Source organism: Manis javanica, chromosome 3 (assembly GCF_040802235.1).
Source record: "Manis javanica isolate MJ-LG chromosome 3, MJ_LKY, whole genome shotgun sequence".
NCBI classification, from domain to species: Eukaryota; Metazoa; Chordata; class Mammalia; order Pholidota; family Manidae; genus Manis; species Manis javanica.
In genome coordinates this window covers 165,230,204-165,248,922 of record NC_133158.1, presented here as the reverse complement: position 1 = coordinate 165,248,922, position 18,719 = coordinate 165,230,204, and the positions used below count along the sequence as shown (strand labels likewise).

At 35.2% G+C, this 18,719-nt stretch overlaps 1 protein-coding gene across 19 annotated transcripts in view; it reads left to right on the top strand.

The window, feature by feature from the left end:
- TFDP2 (transcription factor Dp-2) overlaps positions 1-18,719 on the top strand; it is a 150,123-nt gene that overhangs the window by 103,617 nt on the left and 27,787 nt on the right. For 13 of the 19 annotated variants that reach the window (XM_073232308.1, XM_073232309.1, XM_037005342.2 and 10 more), the window contains 3 exons: positions 5,331-5,434; positions 10,248-10,369; positions 11,799-11,846. In XM_073232308.1, the coding sequence (XP_073088409.1) occupies positions 5,331-5,434; positions 10,248-10,369; positions 11,799-11,846 (274 nt within the window). The remainder of the gene's footprint in view (positions 1-5,330; positions 5,435-10,247; positions 10,370-11,798; positions 11,847-18,719) is intronic. The other 6 variants (XM_073232316.1, XM_073232315.1, XM_073232314.1 and 3 more) reach the window with 3 other exon arrangements.

Sequence of the window (18,719 nt, the reverse complement as noted above, 5' to 3'; positions counted from 1 at the left end):
CTGACTGGAGTGTAGAGGTCATGTGGAGGGAATGGCTGGAAGAGAAACTGGGTAGGGAGGCAGGGAGGGATGAGATCTCCAAACAGGAGCTTTTGTGCCATGCTGAGTCCAAGCAGCATCTAGGAAGTGTTATAGAGTCGTTGAATGCCTTAAGTAGGAGAATATCCTGAACAGTTTTCCCAGTTGAAAGACTGGTTTGTTTACAGATATGTGGAAGGGCTAGGAAAGCTGTTTGAAATAGGATATTCACAGCAGTGGCTCTCAGCCCTGGCTGGATGTTGGAACCATCTGGAGAACTTTTAACAGTCTGATGCCCAGGTTTACTCCAGATCAGTTGTATCAGCAGCTTTGGGGCTTGGGACCCAGACATTGGTATTTTTTATTGCTTCTCAGATCTATCGCACAGCCACAGTTATGAACTATTGAGTTTGAGGGTAACTGTATTCCAACCAGATTTGATAAAGTTCCAAATTAAACAAGTACCAGAGGCAGAAAGGAATAAAGGGTAAGGAGATAACAAGTAGGATATGGTGGCCAGTTGAATGAGGAGGGCCTGATTATTTCATTGGGTGGGTCACTGAGTGGGTGATGATCATATATATACTGAGGCTCAGTTATATACCAAGACTGAGAACATGAAAGCGAAGCAGATTTGAGGACTAGGCCTTGGTGAGCAGGCATGGGAAAGATAAAAGAATTTTATTGTCAAATGTGGATATCAAAGGAAAATGATATACAACAAATGGGCAGAGAGAAACTGAAAGGGTGGGCCAATGGTACGGTTGAAAACTGAAGAGACAGAGTAGATAATTGATGAATGAGATCCTTGAGGAGACAGGAAGTACAGAGCAGACATTAAGGAATGTAAATGACAATTTCTACTTAGAAATAAGTACAGGTGCATGAGAGTTAAGGTAAATTACAGGTTGAGGAAGAAGAGCTGTAATTGAGCATGATGGCTGATTTTCTTAGTGCAGAAGATAGGAGTATCTGCTGAGAATTAGGAGTATGGACAAGCTCTGGTACAGCTGAGGAAGCAGCCATCTAAGGAGACTGAGAAGGAGTTGTCTTTCTCATCCTGCTCTTAAATGTTGGTTTTTCCGCAGTTTCAATACTGACCCTCTTTCACATACCTTCTATGTGATCTCGTTCGCTACATTTGAGTACACTGTTATCTTCTAAGAAAAACATTGATGAACTGAAGTTTGGAGCACATAAGGAGTTGATATGGTAGTTCAGAAAATTAATTGGTTGGCTTTTCATTTTTAGGGTAGCACTTGGCTACCTTAATTTGAAATTTAAAGTGTTGAAGTAACTTGAAAACACTGTCCATCCAGATCCCACAATTTTCAACATCACAAACTAGACAGAATCATATTTTTTTCTTTATTATAATGAAAGCTCCAAAAAAGTACCAACTCAACATTTTGAAAACATGTTGACTTTTAAAAAAATTTTTATTAAGGTATCCTTGATGTACAGTCTTACGAAGGGTTCAAATGAGCAACATTGTCGTTATTACATTTCCCCCTATTATCAAGTCCCCACCACATACCCGGTTACAGTCACTGTCCATCAGCGTAGTAAGATGCTATAGAGTCACTACTTGCCTTCTCTGTGCTATATTGAGCTTCCCTGTGACCCCCCTACATTATGTGTGCTAATCATAATGCCCCTTAATCCCCTTCTCCCTCCCTCCTCACCCTCCCTCCCCACCGTCCCTCCCACCCACTTACCTTTGGTAACCACTAGTCCCTTCTTGGGGTCTGTGAGTCTGCTGTTATTTTGTTCCTTCAGTTTTTGCTTTGTTGTTATATTCCACAAATGAGTGAAATCATTTGATACTTGTCTTTCTCCACCTGGCTTAGTTCACTGAGCATAATACCCTCTAGCTCCATCCATGTTGTTGCAAATGGTAGGATTTGTTTTCTTCTTATGGCTGAATAATATTCCATTGTGTATATGTACCACATCTTCTTTATCCATTCGTCCACTGATGAACACGTAGGTTGCTTCCATTTCTTGGCTATTGTAAATAGTGCTGCAGTAAACATAGGGGTGTGTATGTCTTTTTGAATCTGTGATCTTGTTTTCTTTGGGTAAATTCCTAGGAGTGGAATTCCTGGGTCAAATGTTACTTGTGTTTTTAATTTTTTGAGGAATCTCCATATTGATTTCCACAGTGACTGAACTAATTTACATTCCCACCAGCAGTGTAGGAGGGTTCCCCTTTCTATGCTTCCTTGTGGGCATTTATTGTTGCTTGTCTTAGATATTGGCCATCCTAACTAGTGTGAGGTGATATCCCATTGCATTTTAATTTGCATTTCCCTGATGATTAGCGATGTGGAGCATCTTTTCATGTGCCTGTTGGCCATCTACATTTCTTCCTTGGGAAAGTGTCTGTTCAGATCCTCTGCCCATTTTTTAATCAGGTTATTTGCTTTTTGGGTGTTGAGGTGTGTGAACTCTTTATATATTTTGGATGTTAACCCCTTATCAGATATGTTGTTTAGAAATATATTCTCCTGTACTGTAGGACGCCTTGTTCTACTGATAGTGTCCTTTGCTGTACAGACGCTTTTTAGTTTGATGTAGTCCTATTTGTTCATTTTTGCCTTTGTTTCCCTTGCCTAAGAAGATATGTTCAGGAAAAAGTTGCTCATGTTTATATTCAAGAGATTTTTGCCTATGTTTTCTTCTAAAAGTTTTATAGGTTCATGACTTACATTCAGGTCTTTGATCCATTTTGAGTTTACTTTTGTGTATGGAGTTAGACAGTAATCTAGTTTATAGGCTTATATCTCTTATATGTAGCTGTCCAGTTTTGCCAATACCAGTTGTTGAATATTGTATAGCCATGGCTCTTTTATCATATATTAATGGCCATATATGTGTGGGTTTATATCTGGACTCTCTGTTCTATTCCATTGATCTATGCATCTGTTCTTGTACCACTACCAAATTGTCTTGATTACTGTGGCTTTGTAGTAGAGCTTGAAGTTGGGGAGCGTAATCCTCCCTGCTTTATTCTTCCTTCTCAGGATTGCTTTGGCTTTTTGGGGTCTTTTGTGTTTCCATATGAATTTTTGAACTATTTGTTGTAGTTCGTTGAAGAACGCTGTTAGTATTTTGATAGGCATTGCATTGAATTTGTAGATTGCTTTGGGCAGGATGGCCATTTTGTCAATATTAATTCTTCAATCCATGAGCATTTGATGTATTTCTATTTATTGGTGTCTTCTTTAATTTCTCTCAAGTGTGTCTTGTAGTTTTCAGGGTATAGGCCTTTCACCTCCTTGGTTAGGTTTATTCCTAGGTATTTTATTCTTTTAGATGCAATTGTAAGTGAAATTGTTTTCCTGATTTCTCTTCCTGCTAGCTAATTCCTAGTATATAGGAATGCAACAGATATCTGTGTATTAATTTTGTATCCTGCAACTTTGCTGAATTCAGTTATTAGTTCTAGTAGTTTTAGAGTTGATTCTTTAGGGTTTTTTATGTACAATTATCATATCAATTGAAACAGCAATAGTTTAACTTCTTCCTTAGCAATCTGGATGCCTTTTATTTCTTTGTGTTGTCTGATTGCCATGGCCAGGAGCTCCTCCAGTACTATGTTGAATAAAAGTGGGGAGTGGACATCCTTGTCTTGTTCCCGATCTTAGAGGAAAAACTTTCAGCTTTTTGCTGTTAAGTATGATGTTAGCTGTGGGTTTGTTATATATGGTTTTTATTATGTTGAGGTACTTGCCCTGTATACCCATTTTGTTATACCCATTTTGTTTAGTTTTTATCATGAATGGATGTTTAATTTTGTCAAATGCTTTTTCAGCATCTATGGGGATGATCATGTGATTTTTGTCCTTTTTGTTGATGTAGTGGATGATATTGATGGATTTTTGAATGTTGTACCATCCTTACATCCCTGGGATAAATCCCACTTGATCATGATGTATGATCTTTTTGATGTATTTTTGAATTTGGTTTGCTAATATTTTGTTCAATATTTTTGCATCTATGTTCATCAGGGATATTGGTCTATAATTTTCTTTTTTGTGGTGTCTTTGCCTGGTTTTTGGTATTAGAGTGGTGCGTGATGGCCTCATGGAATGAGTTTGGAGGTATTCCCTCCTCTTCTACTTTTTGAAAACTTTAAGGAGGATGGGTATTAGGTCTTCTCTAAATGTCTGGTAAAATTCAGCAGTGAAGCCATCTGGTATGGGAGTTTTGTTCTTAGTTGGTTTTTGATTACCAATTCAATATCATTGCTGGTAATTGGTCTGTTGAGATTTTCTGTTTCTTCCTGGGTCAGTGTTAGAAGTTTGTATTTTTCTAGAAAGATGTCCATTTCATCTATATTATCCAATTTGTTAGCATATAATTTTTCATAGTACTCTCTATTCTTTGTATTTCTGTGTTGTCCATAGTGATTTTTCCTTTCTCATTTCTGATTCTGTTTATGTATGTACACTTTCATTTTTCTCCATAAGTCTGGCTGGGGGCTTATCTATTTTGTTTATATTTTTTTGAAGAACCGGCTCTTGGTTCCATTAATTCTTTCTATTGTTTTATTCTCAATTTTATTTATTTTTTTCTCTGATCTTTATTATGTCCCACCTTCTACTGACTTTGGTCCTCATTCATTCTTCTTTTTCTAGTTTCATTAGTTGTGAGTTTAGACTGTTCATTTGGGATTGTTCTTTATTGAGATAGGCCTGTATTGCAATATACTTTCCTCTTAGAACTGCCTTCACTGCATCCCACAGTCATTGGGACATTGAGCTGTTGTTTTCATTTGTCTCCATATATTGCTTGACCTCTGTTTTAATTTGGTCATTGATCCATTGCTTATTTAGGAGTAGAAAGCATGTTTACTTTTAGTGTAAATATTTTGTACTATACTATAAAGAAATCCTGACATTTATTTTGCTTTGTTATACATCATACATTTTTTGTTCTTATGTCTAACAAAGATATAACTGGATTTCTCAATTCTGATATAACTTTATATTCTGTGTTACATGGCATTATGTATTCTTTAAATATTATTTCCTTTAAAAAAACCACTAAAAATACAGTAGCGAATTGTCAGATAGACTTAATGGTTTATTTTATAGATTTCCTGTTCAGCAGAACTAATTGTAGTCACTACATTAAAGCTATCATTACTATAGCTTCTCAGTAAGGATTCTTGCTTATAACCTACTTAGTAAGATAATTATAAATTGCTTGCTTAAGCAAAATTGTGGTTAGGAACATGGTTGTATAGGCAGATAGTTGTCCTTGATATTGCAGAACATTAACCTAATATTTTGATATCATTTCAGGTAACATTTCATTTGTTGCATTTCCAGTTTCCAGCACCAACTCGCCAACAAAGATCTTACCAAAAACCTTAGGACCAATAAATGTGAATGTTGGACCCCAAATGGTAAGCAAATCATCGAATCTTGGAATTTGATATTTTGCTTAGGCAAGACTAATTTTAAGGATGATTGTAGTAAAGATTGCTTGGTCAGAAATTCCAGTTCATTTCTTATCTCAGGCACTTTTTTAAAAGTTTTGCTTTACCTGAATGCAGCTGATGAAGTCTGGAGAAAAAGAAAGGAATTGTGCCTAATATTCAAGTGTTTGAGTCTGTAGGTTCTGGGTGTGTAATACTAAGGTTTTTGCTTCCTTTGTGAGACTTCTCTTATTTTTCTTGTCTTTTTCAGTTGACTTGAAATGTGTTATGTGTTATGTTCTCCTCCCTTTTTCTTGTTATAAAATAACCTTTACTGACCTAAACTTAATATACTCATTTAAGTAGAATATGACCCAACAGTTAATCTGTATCTGGAGCTCTTCATTTGAAACTCTCGATGAAAGGACATTTGGGGAAAAAACAACATGCCAATTCATTTTAACCTTTAGCAGTAGAAATAATAGATGAAAAACAGAAAATATTTAACTGTTTCTCTAAAGGTATTCCACTAATTATGCTAATTAATTAAGCTTGAAGTGTATAGCATTTTAGAAAGCCTTATTTAAATAAAGTTTCATGCCTACTGTAAATCTAAAAACTATAGCTAATTTAAAGGCCACACTCACCATTAGCAAAAATACCCAAACATTTGAACAATAACTCTTTATTCTCAGTGCTTACGTGTTCTCATGCATAGAGCAATAAGGATAAATTTCGCCTGTAGCATACAGTACTGTAGACTATGTTAAATGAAAAATTATTTAGACAAAAATACCTTTTAACATTCTTAATGGCTTCAGAAAGTCTTTAAGATTTTAAGGCATCCTAGACATGACATTTTTCTTGATCTCTTGGAGATTGTTAATTGTCTACAGAATTCAAGCTGAAGATCATACACAATTGTAACTGTGAAGAATGTAATCTAGCTCCAGACCTCATAGAGACTTAAGCTCAGGTTAAGTGTCCTCATGTCAAGGTAGTTCAGCACATTTTTTTCAAACATTTGCTAAGCATTTACCCTTCTCCAGCCACTACAGTAGGTACAAATGAGATAAGGCATCTGACTTTAAAGTCTGTATTTTGAATGTGATTACATAAACACAACAATTAATCAGACATGCCCAAACTTTTAGGAATTTGGTCCATAGAGTATTCTTCTTTTGTGAGAGACTGTTTCCTGTTGGTATTTAGTAAGGCTGCTCAAATTTGAATTCCTCTTTTGAGACCTAATTTTCCTTCCATTGTCAGTTTGAACTGAAGTACATGTAACCTGTTAACACAACTTCAGTTCTGACAATACTAAGTAGTTATTTATACTGTTGACCCAATTACTGCAAATTGCAGAATCAGCAAAGCAAAGGTCAGAAGGAGAGGAGATTTGGGTTCTCCTCTAAACCAGGCCAGGCTGTGGCCTCAATTTGTCTCCTTAATTCTGAGGTGCTTTTTGTAGTCCTCAGTTCTTGGGCAGCATTCAGAGGGTTTTTTTTTCCCTAACTGTTGTAAAAACCCAGTGAGAGCCATTTCTCCCTTCTCTTGCTTGTCTCTGTTTAGTTAGAACATTCTTGAATAAAACCACTCATTTGCTTCTTTAGCCATCTTTCTTTGCTTGCCCTTTAAATTTCATATTTCTTTTTAGAAGCCAGATCTTAATGGTAGAATTTCAAAAGACCCCAAGAAAAAAGTTGTTTTCTGTTTTCATAGAAACTAGTTTAGCAGCAACTGTTTTAGCTTAGGATACTTGCCCTTTTCTTAAAAGTATCTGGCGCTATATATATATATAAGATAATCTCATGACTATTTTAACATGGTTAAACACTGCGTATTTCCTATAGTGAAAACTAACAATTTGTCAAATAGTGAAATTCTTTATGGTTATACTTTATAATAATATAGATTCTTTTTCCCTTCAGACTGCAGATGATCTCTTGGCATTTCTTACTGTAGATGGCAGTAATACATAGGGGTGGAAACTCATCAGAATGAAGTTCAGTTGCTGTAGGCTATAATTTTCATAGCCTAGCTGTAATCACTGTCAAAGAAGCCCCTGATTACATTTAAATTAAAAAATGTCTTTTGTGTGTGTGGGTGGGGAGTGCTGGAAATTTAAAATGAATTAATATTAGAAGTGATTATCTCTAATTACCTCTAGTTTTAAAGAGATTTCAGAATTAAGGTTCAGTTTTATAAAGCGTGTCTGACTCATCACCTATATAATTTTTCTGTGATCAGGAGGATTCAAGATGGCGGCGTGAGGTGAGACAGAGGCTTCCTCCTAAAACCGCATATAATACGGAAAATTTTTCTTTTATCAGTGGTTGATCCAGTTCTGTTGAATTTTCTTCAGTTTTGTTTCTCAAGGCTCACTGTAACCGTCCTAGTTTAAGTACTCATTGTATCTCACATTAACTTCTGATTTGCCTTTCCTGTTTGAATCTGAATCTGTCATCCTTCTAATTTGTATACTCAGACAATGTTTATTAAGGACTTACTATGTACCAGCCCTGTGCTAAGAGGAAAGAGAGTATTGCTAATCACTCTCCAATGAGCAAAGAATGTCAGTTTACAACCTGACAGTGAGAAAAAAAATAGAACATAGCAATTCATCTCCAAAGTCATTCTCAAAAATGATAAGCAACTTTTTCTGTCCAGTGTTTCCCTTCCTCCTTTCTTTTTTTTTTTTTTTCTACAAAGACCTTTAAATTAGGTAAAACCAAGCCTGCAGGCTACTAATAACAGATATAGAAACAGAACTCCTTAGTAGTAATACTACACAACTAATGCAGTCTGTTTCAAGGCTAAATTGGACTCCTGAGAATTGCTTTGTGGAGACTACTGTTCTAGGAATAGAATAAACAGAAGACTGATCAAATACTCATATTTTCCTTCTCATTTAAGCTGTCACACTCAAGGTCAGCATGATAGAGGACATCTGAATGTGTGAGTTAGTGAGTGGTGAGAACTATGTCCTTTATCTCATCGAGTATTTTCCTACCAATTTTATGTAATGCTTTGTAGCATATCATTGAACAATGAAGCTACTTTTTTCCCATTGTTTTAAAAGGTCGGTGTTCTCTCTCAGTTCAGTAAATATTTATTGCACCTTTCCTATGCGTATCTCCTAGCATTGTGCTAGGCCCTGCAAGCATTCTCTCTGCCCTTGTACTGAGTGGAGGTGCAGAGGTAGAGGGGATGATGGAGGGGTAGAAGGTACTAACATTGGCTGGTGTTCATATTTTCTCATGAGGTGAGCTTCTGAATGCCTGTGCTTAATAGTTCTTGGCATATGGTAGAATTAGAATTGGTTCTTCAGATATCTGTTTTTATTGTCATTTGTTTTCATTTTTTAAATACAGAATTAACTTATTAAAATTATTTTCCAATCATTTGTATATGGTAATATTTCCCTAGCCCCAAATTGGCATAATACTGGACACAAACAGGAGGTGACTAATGTTTTTAAATATTTAGTAAATGAATAAATGTCGACAGTAACTAAGTCTGAACTACACTTGAAATGTACATGAATCTTTCCCTTCCATTCAGTATGGAGCAAGTTAGCAACTAATTATAAGAGTACAGTATGTAATACATATAGCATAACAAAATATGTTTTAATTGACTGTTTATGTTATTAATAAGGCTTCCTATCCATAGTAGGCTCTTAGTAGGGTAGTTTTTGGGGTGTCAAAAGGTATATATGGATTTTTGACTGTGCAGGGGGTTCAGAACTGCTAATCCCCATGTAGCTTAAGGGTCGACTGTATTTCTTTTGTTTTAAGAGGTACCGTTTAAAAGAATTATACGTAGTCCACATAAATGCTTTTCTCTTAACTGGAGCAAAACTTACTATTAGAGAAATTTTTGAAATAATACAGGGAACTCCTGTATGCCCAGCAACTCCTCCAACAATTATCCACAAGGGGCCAATCTTGTTACATTAATATCTTCATTCACTGGGGTATGCCCTTATGTTTTTGATGGAAATACTTTCAAAGATATTACTAGAATGCTAAATCATTTTGTGTATTAATTATAAATCTTTTTGGAAAAAAATACTCTTTTACTAATGAAAATAGTAAGAACTAGAAAGCAACTTGTTAGTACATATCAAAGAACTTGTAAAAAATCCATATCTTTATTTCCATTAATTTCCTTTTTAGAGTCTGTCTTTAAGAAGTAGAAATTAAGGCCAAGATCATTATATGGAAATGTTTATCACAGTATTGTTTATAATATTAAATAATTGAATATCCATCTATGTGTGTGTGTATATATATATATAAAACAATAGGAAATAATAATCCAAAAAATGGAATGTTTTATTGTCTTTAAAGTGTCTTTGAAGAATGTTTAATGACATGACGGAGTACTCTTGGAAGAAACTCCAGAAAACTGCATCTATAGAATAATCCAAATGGCATAATGTCTGTGTATACTTCGAACTGTGAAGATCCGATTTATTGTTACCCAGTTCAAGGAAAGCCTTTTTCATTTTTCTGATTTTTAAAACATTGTCAGTTGCCAAGTTAATCCTTCCAAAATGCTCTTCACTTGCTGAAACCTGCAGTGTGACCTCATGTCAGTGTTTGGGATACTTAGGCTTTAAAGATCCTAGGATATAAATGAATCAAAGGCATTGCTTATATTTTAGATGACCGATACTAAGTGCATCTTAAGCAGTAAAGTTTTCTCCTATGTAGGTTAGCAGTCAGCATTATTTTCTGCCTGAAGGCTTTTCTTAATAACTAAGATTATGATTTTCTCTGACCTACCATTATAGATTATAAGCACACCACAGAGACTGACCAGCTCAGGAAGTGTTCTGATTGGGAGTCCGTACACCCCCACACCAGCAATGGTTACTCAGACACACATCGCAGAGGCTACTGGCTGGGTCCCAGGGTATGTGTGCTATTGGCAGTTACCATTTTTAAACATTTTTTCTTACATTCTAGCCTCTTTCCTTACTATCTTGTCTTCTGTTCTTGTTTTATGTTAGTCTGGTCCTTAAAAACTGATGTGTTTCCTTTAAAAATCACCTATTTTGTTTAACATTCTCTCTTAGATATAGATCATTTATGGAGCAAGCATTTTTAAACAGAGAAAAACAGAACAATAACTTGTACCTGAATCTGCTGATTTTTTTCCACCATAAAAGAGATTTTTTAATTTTATTTTTAATGATTATGATGTTTAGCTCTTTCGGAGATGTAAAAACTATATATTGTTTTAACAAACAAAGAACTTATATATAAAATGTTGGTTATACTCAGAATTTCCCCTATGAGTCCTGATTTCCTTAAAAACCAGAAAAGAAACTAGGAAAAAGAGGCCAGGTGTATTAAAATTTTAATTGTGTTTTCCCTTGATTCTTTTGAAATAACAGGCAATTAAGTCAACATCCATTCTGTTACTCATTTGCTACTTTTAGTATCAAATCTTTACATGTTTCGTCTTTGCCTGTAAAATGACCATATCCAACCTTTCTTGCCTTACCATTTTAGCATCTCATCATTTCATAAAAGAAAAAGAAACAGTAAGATAAAATGACTTAAAACTTCATTTTGTCACTTCAGATTATTTCCATGGTGGCATTACAGCACTGGTTCTATCTTTGACTTAAAAAAATTCTAGCCAGTGCACAGGAAATCTTGGTTGAGGAAGAATCTCCTTAAGTGAATTAATAAAATAATCCTGACAAAGTGTGTTAAGCCATATATACATGTTTGTGTGTATGTGTGTATGCACACAAACACACACACACACAACATGAGACAGAAGAGTTTCATATGTATGCATACTTTTCCATTATCAAATGAGGTGAAATGACAGAATCCTCTGTAATCCCATGGCCTTCATTCGGTCCTTATGAATATTCTCAAGCAGATCTAAAAGTTATCTCAGATTTCGTCCTAGCATGGAGAGATGACAACGTGAAAGCCAAGCTTATACCAGTAGTGCTGGCCTGCTCAGGAGGGACCAGGCTTTGATTTCAGCCCCAGCTGTGCCTTATGTTGGGGGTGGTATGATTGGTTGTCTAGTGTTTTTACAGTCAGTTACTCTGGAGTGAATAAAACTTTTCTGTGCCTTCTCCTTTATAAGGCTGTAATATTTTCATCCCTAAAGATTTACTGAGCTCATTTCAAATTGTTATTATGCTGTGATTTCTTAGTCCTATGATTTAAGTTTTTATTTTATAAACTTAACTTTTCTATTTGTTGGTTTCTGTGTTGGATATATTCACTGTGGAATTAGACAAGTTACAATAGATTATTCCTGAAATAAAGTTGTGTTTATGTGTTCTTTCTATGCTGTCTTTTCTTCTTTTTAGTGATAGAAAACGGGCTAGAGAATTGATAGACTCTGATTTTTCAGAAAGGTGAGTAGAAGTGTAAGTATTTTGTTTGAGAGATGCTGCTGTGCAGAGAGGGGTTTGGTGCCAGGCTCTACTCTAGTTTAAGTAGTGAGATGTTTTCTCACATAATCTTAACTTCATTGAGTTTCTGTCATTTCATACCACACCGAGTATTCTACTTCACTTACTATGACATAGATTTATTATATTTGCACGGCTTCGAAAGAAATTACCCCGGGAGTAGATTGGCCGTTATAGTGGATCACTTAGCCCCACCCCTCCTTTTAGGAGGCAAAGTGCCTTTTTTGAGTGAATACGCCTCACCACCTCGCCATGCCCAAACTTTTACAAAACAGGTTTTTTTGAATACATTTAAAGATCATAGTAAATTCTCACTTCTTTCTTAAATGATATACTAAGTATATAAACTTTCTTTAGAGTTAGGACAGTGGTTCTCAGAGTGTGAAATAGAATCACCTGTGGTCTGTTGAATAAGTATACCTACCAAGTCAGCAACTCCAGGACTAAAAACTATCACCTTAGGGTCATTATTTGAGATTAAATTCAGTATTCTACACAAGCCACTCTAGTAGCTACCATATTAATACTGTGCTATGTTAAAATAAGACACATAGACTCAGAGGCAGTTGAATTCTGTAAGATTGTTACTGTTTCAAACAAAGCCTTGCCAACTATGCTTCTTAAATTTTATTTTTAATTCTAAGATTTTGTAATTCCTTTTTCTTAATGGTGTTTTAGTCTCTTTTTCTCTGTAAGGTCATCTGTTCTCAATGTAATAATTTTGTGTCTTTTCCGTTTTCTGGTTTGCTGTCTCTGATTTGCTGTGCACTGAGAAACTTAGATGGCCAAATGTATTAGAATTCAACCTAAAATAAAAGTGGCTAGGCTCTGAGTGAGGACCTTGGGGCTATATATGAAAAATGTGTAGTTTCTTGTGTTTAATTGGCTCTGCTTTAGTTCCTCGGTGGCTTTTGTTACTTGCCTTTTAGTCATTAACTGTTTTGAACAGATAAAATCATTTCTGAGGAACTGCTGTATCATAAAGAAATATGGCAGAATGTATCTTTTCTAAGAAGATTCTTCCTTCCAACTCATACTTGTGTTTATACTTGGAAAGGGCAGCAGATGTATTTAGCAATGTTTAAAGTCTTAAAAATGGAACTGTTCATTAGTTATGATTGGTGGCTATGTACTGAACCCCCCCAATCCAACCACAAAGATTATTATATGGTTTTTTCTTTGTTGTTGCTCTTAGAGATGTTTATTTTCCTCCAAAGTTACTGTTTTTTGTAATGCTGTGAAAAGTCTTTGTTTCTCTAATCCCAAGTACTGAGGTTCAGAAAGTCTGTTTTCAACCATAGCTAACCTTTTTATCTTCAATGTCTTGTATGTTAATTTAGTATCATATGTAAGTATTTCTATTAGTTTTCTCCAGGGATTTATATATCAGTATATATATATAGATTATCCAAGCTCTTTGCACTTATCTTACCACTTGACAGCACAACCTTAAGTGCGTGTGTCCCAAAGCGTTCCTTGGCCAGGGTCAATTTGTAGGAACACGTGGGTTTCTGACAAAATCATGTTTGGTGGGAAAGGATCCATTGAGGGATTCTCATTAGTTTTTTCCCTACATTCTGATCCATTGAGTTTATTTTCAAAGAGCTTGCAGAAAGAGCTGTGAACCCCCTCTCTGGTCTCACTTGGGGTTTGGATCTTGAAAGATGTTTGTTCACTTTCTCTTTCTTCTTTTGGGTAGAATCCGATGGTGTCTTCTAAATGTATCTTGACAAATAGGTCTGCTTTTCATTTTGGTGGGACCTGTACTGGGGGAAGAAGGTCCTGGTTGCTCCATAGGTGGTGATAGCAGCCAATGTGTATTTTTCTTTATTCCCATCTTTAATGAATAAAGATTTAGCACAGTGGTATTTCATCTTCCTTTATGCCTGTGTAATTTTAATATCATTTTCTGTTGTAATATAGTTTAAACTCCATTTATTTATAATAAACTAATAATTTATAATTAATAATTTAAACTATAATAAGCTAACAACAATAATAATCAAAATGAGAATGGTTAATAGCTGTAGTGCTTCACTGATATTTATGAAGTTGTTCATTGTTCAACAAGTATTTTGAATAACTGTTGAATGTTGCTGTGTTCTAGGCATTGGAGAGAATAATAAAGAAGATAGATGAGTCTCTGCCCATTATTATTGGTTAGGGGGCATTAAACAAATAAGGTAATTTTAGATTGTGATGGGTGGTATGCAGAAGAATAAGAAGGGTGAATTGTAGATCATTGGAAGAACAGTGAGTACCTTAGAGAAGGCCTCTCTAAGGAGGTGACATTTGAATGCAAAGAAGTCAGGCATGTAAATAGCCTAGGTGAGGTGGGAGGCCAGGGATTCTAGGTAGAGGGAATGGCAAATGTAAAGCTCTTAAGTGAGGAACCAGGTTGATGTACTTGGGGAAGCACAGTGGTCTGGAGATAGTGAGAAGGGCAAAGAGATGAGGATGGAGAGGTAGGCAAGGGTCAGATCATAAAAGGCCTTGTAGGTCATGGTAGGGAGTTTGGTTTTTAATCTAAGGAGAGTTTTAAGTAGGGAAATGACATGATCTAATTTACACTGGCTGCTGAGGGGAAAAGGAGACAATAACAAGTAGGGAATTCATTTAAAAGGCTATTGTTAGGGGGCAGTGGGAGATAGAAAAAAATGGGTACGCTTTAGAGATAGAACCAACAGGATTTATCAGTAGATTGAATGAAGGAAAGAAGAAAATAAAGGAGGTTTTTGTTTTCTTTGCATGAACAAGTGGGTGACTGTTGTTGCCCTTTACATTTACTCTGGTTAGGAGTCGGTTTGGGGGAGAAACCAAGTTTTGTTTTGGACATAATGAAGTTGAATATGTCTATTAATTATCATTAGTATCCAAGTATCTTCACCAGCATGTAAATAGTCACAACCCTAATGACATTCCCCAATGAAGAGTGAAGATACATAAGGAATAAACATTTATTTCCCATATAAGTTCCCATACCCCTCCCTACATATAATGGATACAGACTTACAGGAAAATAAGGTTTTTTATTTCTGAATTATTTTTATTAAACTACCACGTTATTTTGCTGGTTTAAACATTCTGGTTGAGTCATTTTATTGAGAAATGAAGTTTTTATTATATACTATTTATAATTCCTTATTTAAATAGAATACATTTATTACAAATTATGTCTGGGGTATACAGTTTTATACTACTAATTTGAATTTTATGGTACTTTTACAGGCAAAAATTAATTATTGTTGGGACAATATAAAAAGACAATGGTTGTGGATTCTAGTAAAGTGCCTGGAAAGAAAACAGTTTTTTTTATTCTTCAGGTACAATTCTTTTGAATATGTCAAATGAACATAATTAGTAAAATGTAACATGCTTTTCAAAGTATATTCATAATTTTATTTATTTATTTTAAAATTTCTCAGTTTGTTTTTATTTGGTAAAAAAATGCTTCCTACTGGCTCCTTTATTTGCTATATGGACAAATAGGTATCATAATGTTTACATTATGCCTCTAGTAAAAGGCTAAATTTTGGTGTTATTTCAAAAAAGGGTCTTGGTGTTTCAAAGAGCTCAGGTTCTAAAAAAATCTGTAAGCTCTATTTAAGATTTAGATAGTGAGCTTCCAGGTTAAGATGATGTACTGAATCCCATAGTTACACCACCAATGCCTAAGATCCTATTGAAATTTTTGTGTAAAAAATAATAAAAGGAAATAAATCTCTAGAAATGGTGTAAAGGTGGTAGAAATACAGATTTTCCAATTGGAAGATGAAATTTGATGTGATTATAATGAAGGACAAGTGAAACTATATAAATGCACAACCCATGATATGCATAGAAGTCAGAGCTGGAGATGGAAGCCGTTCTCGCCTGCACGGACACGGAGAGAGGCTCCAGGCCTAGAGTGGACAAGTAGGAAAAGTAAGAATGAATTGGTGGAGAAGTACTGAGGGCAATGAAATGAAGACTATCTAAGGAACACCCAGGCTGCTGAGCCTTCCCAGCCATCCAGATCCCCTTGCACCTCCCATCCCATCTCCACACACAAAGAAATGACACCAAAAACATTTGTTCCAGGCTGAAACTTGGAGAATTGATCTCAAGGAACAGAACTCTCCCTGGGATGTTTATGCTTTTTTGTCTCTTATGAATGATGATGCTCTGAACATTTGTGAGCAAGTTTTTACATATATGTTTTCATTTCTCTCACCCTTGTTTCTCAAATATATATATAGATAGATAGATATCTAGGAATGGAATTGGTAGGTCATATGACTATTCTTTGTTTTGGCCTTTTGAGCTAGACTGTTTTGCAGAGTAGCTGTAACATTTTTGCATTCCCACCAGCCAAAAATTCAGATATCTCCAAATCCTTGCCAACACTTACTATCCTTGTTCTGTATTACAGCCATCCTTGTGGATGGGAAATGGTATCTCATTATGGTTTTGATTTGTATTTCCCTAATGGTTAATGATGTTGAGCATCTTTCATGTGCTTATTGGCCATTTGTATATTTTCTTTAAGGAACTCTATTCAGATCCTTTGGGTTGTCTTTTTATTATTGAGTTGTGAGTATTTTCTATGTAGTATAGATACAAGACTCTCTTCAAATATACGATTCACAAAATATTTCTCCTATGGATTCTTTTCACCTACTGAATGGTGTCCTTTGGAGCACAAAAGAAGAGAGAAATTTTTTTAACTTTTCTGTTTTTCCTTTTGAGTTGGTATTATTTAGTTATTTTACCTTTTAATATTATTTTTACTAAAAGCATTGTTTACTTAACGTTCAAACAGGTTTTTATAGAATTGGTTGCAAGACCAGATCTCCTCTCTCTGTACTGTGGGTATTGGCTATTCTAACTTCTGTTGAATTTTAATGCAGACGCTGATAGGGTTTTGGCATGATGCTCTTGTCAGACTTCCAAAGAACATGCTCAATTTCTTGATTCAGCCAGTGTTGAGTAGTATCCTTCAGTTTTGATTTGCTTATGAAAAGTCTGGCAGTTCATGAAGAGAAAAATCTCCTATGGTGCACCATATGTTGTATGCATGCTGTTATCATTAACCTTCACAACAGCCTTGTGAGACGCCATTTGTATCCCCATTTTTAGATGAAGGAAGACCAGGCCAGAGTTAAATGAGGTAAACTGCTCAAAATATATAGTTAATAAATAGTTTACAAATATTTAACCACAGTTTCTTCAAGTTCATTAGCAGTTCCTGCACTGAACTAATCTTATGAAATTCTAACATGTAATCTTGTATCTATCCTTCAAGGGTATGTTCATCAGCATTTCGTAGTTGTGAAAAGTCTAACTGTTCCTATTTAAGGGCTGTTTGGTTTCTTCCTTTGAGTATTATTTCCATAGGACTGCAGAGGGCAAGTTGGCCAAGTGATCACCCCAAACTACCCTATGATTATCTTATTGCCCCCTTTAAAAAAAGATATAGAATTACATGGAAGCATTCACCCTTCATTCTGGATTGATCAAAAATGTATAAACACCGAGTTGAGAATTTTATTTACTTTAAGCCATTATCCAGTGCTTAGGATAAATAGAAAATCCCATACACAACATACTTTTTTCAGAATAACTCTTAGACTTCTGTTTTTAGCAATTCTTATTTACTTTTGTCACCTAACTAATACTAAATACAGAAATTTATGTGTGAGTAGCTATTTGTACCTAAGTAACACAAACTCTAAGGGCAAATCAGCAGAGTGGGCTTTGTGTGGAAATGTAGGTAGCAAATGGGAATCAGTGGATTCTTTTCAAAAATGAAATTACTGAGAACAGTGACTGACACTTAGTTAGCATTCATTGGGTATTTACTGTTTACTACTAATAAACAGAATAGGGATGTGACTGGGTTTATGTAGGAAGATCACCATAATGCCCATATGGAGGAAGGACTGGAATGCCCTTGGACACCACAAAGAAGAACAGTTATAAGGCTCTAGTTATAGTCTGAAAAAGATTATGAGGGCCAGCACTAGGGTACAGAGAGAAGAGGCTGAATTCAAGAGCTATTTAGGATAAGACATGAATTACATTAGATTTGCTTCGAAAGAATTAGATTGATTGGATAGAAAGGGAGAAGAGCTCAGAGTGAATCTGGTATTTCTGGCTTGGGTAATTGAGTAGATGGTGTTTTCACTCATATAGATGAGAGTTGCAGTAGGACCTGGAGTTAGATATTGTACATACCTAGTTCTCCATTGTATTAATATGTTATTGTGGTGTATAAGGACTCCTTCCTGAGAAGTAGGAAACTCGAGACTAAGGACTAAACCTATGTAAATAACTAAAGGTGTACTTGAAACATCCTTTTTTTTTAACTCTTGATTCTAGAAAATTTATGTATAAAAATAGATGGCTCAGAAGGCAGTATAATACAGAGAAGACAAGTAGTGTCTGTATAGCATCTTACTATGCTGATGGACAGTGACCACAACGTTGCTCATGTAATTGTAGATTAATGATACCAAAAAAAAAGATGACTCATGTGAGCCTCCTATGTACACATCTCTGAACTTCAACAGTAATCAATTCATGGTGTATCTCATTTTGTATATATTCCTCCCTATATTATTTTAAAGCAAATCCCAGACATCCCATCATATTCATTATAATTACCTCAGGATTTACATCTACAAAGACTCCTTTTTAACATATCTGCAATATCATTATTATATCTAAGAATTAGTAGTAATTCCTTAATATCAAATATTTCTAGTTTGCATTGTCACATTTTCCTTCCTTCCTTCCGTGTTCCTTTTTATCTGCCATCTTAACAGGTAATAGCTC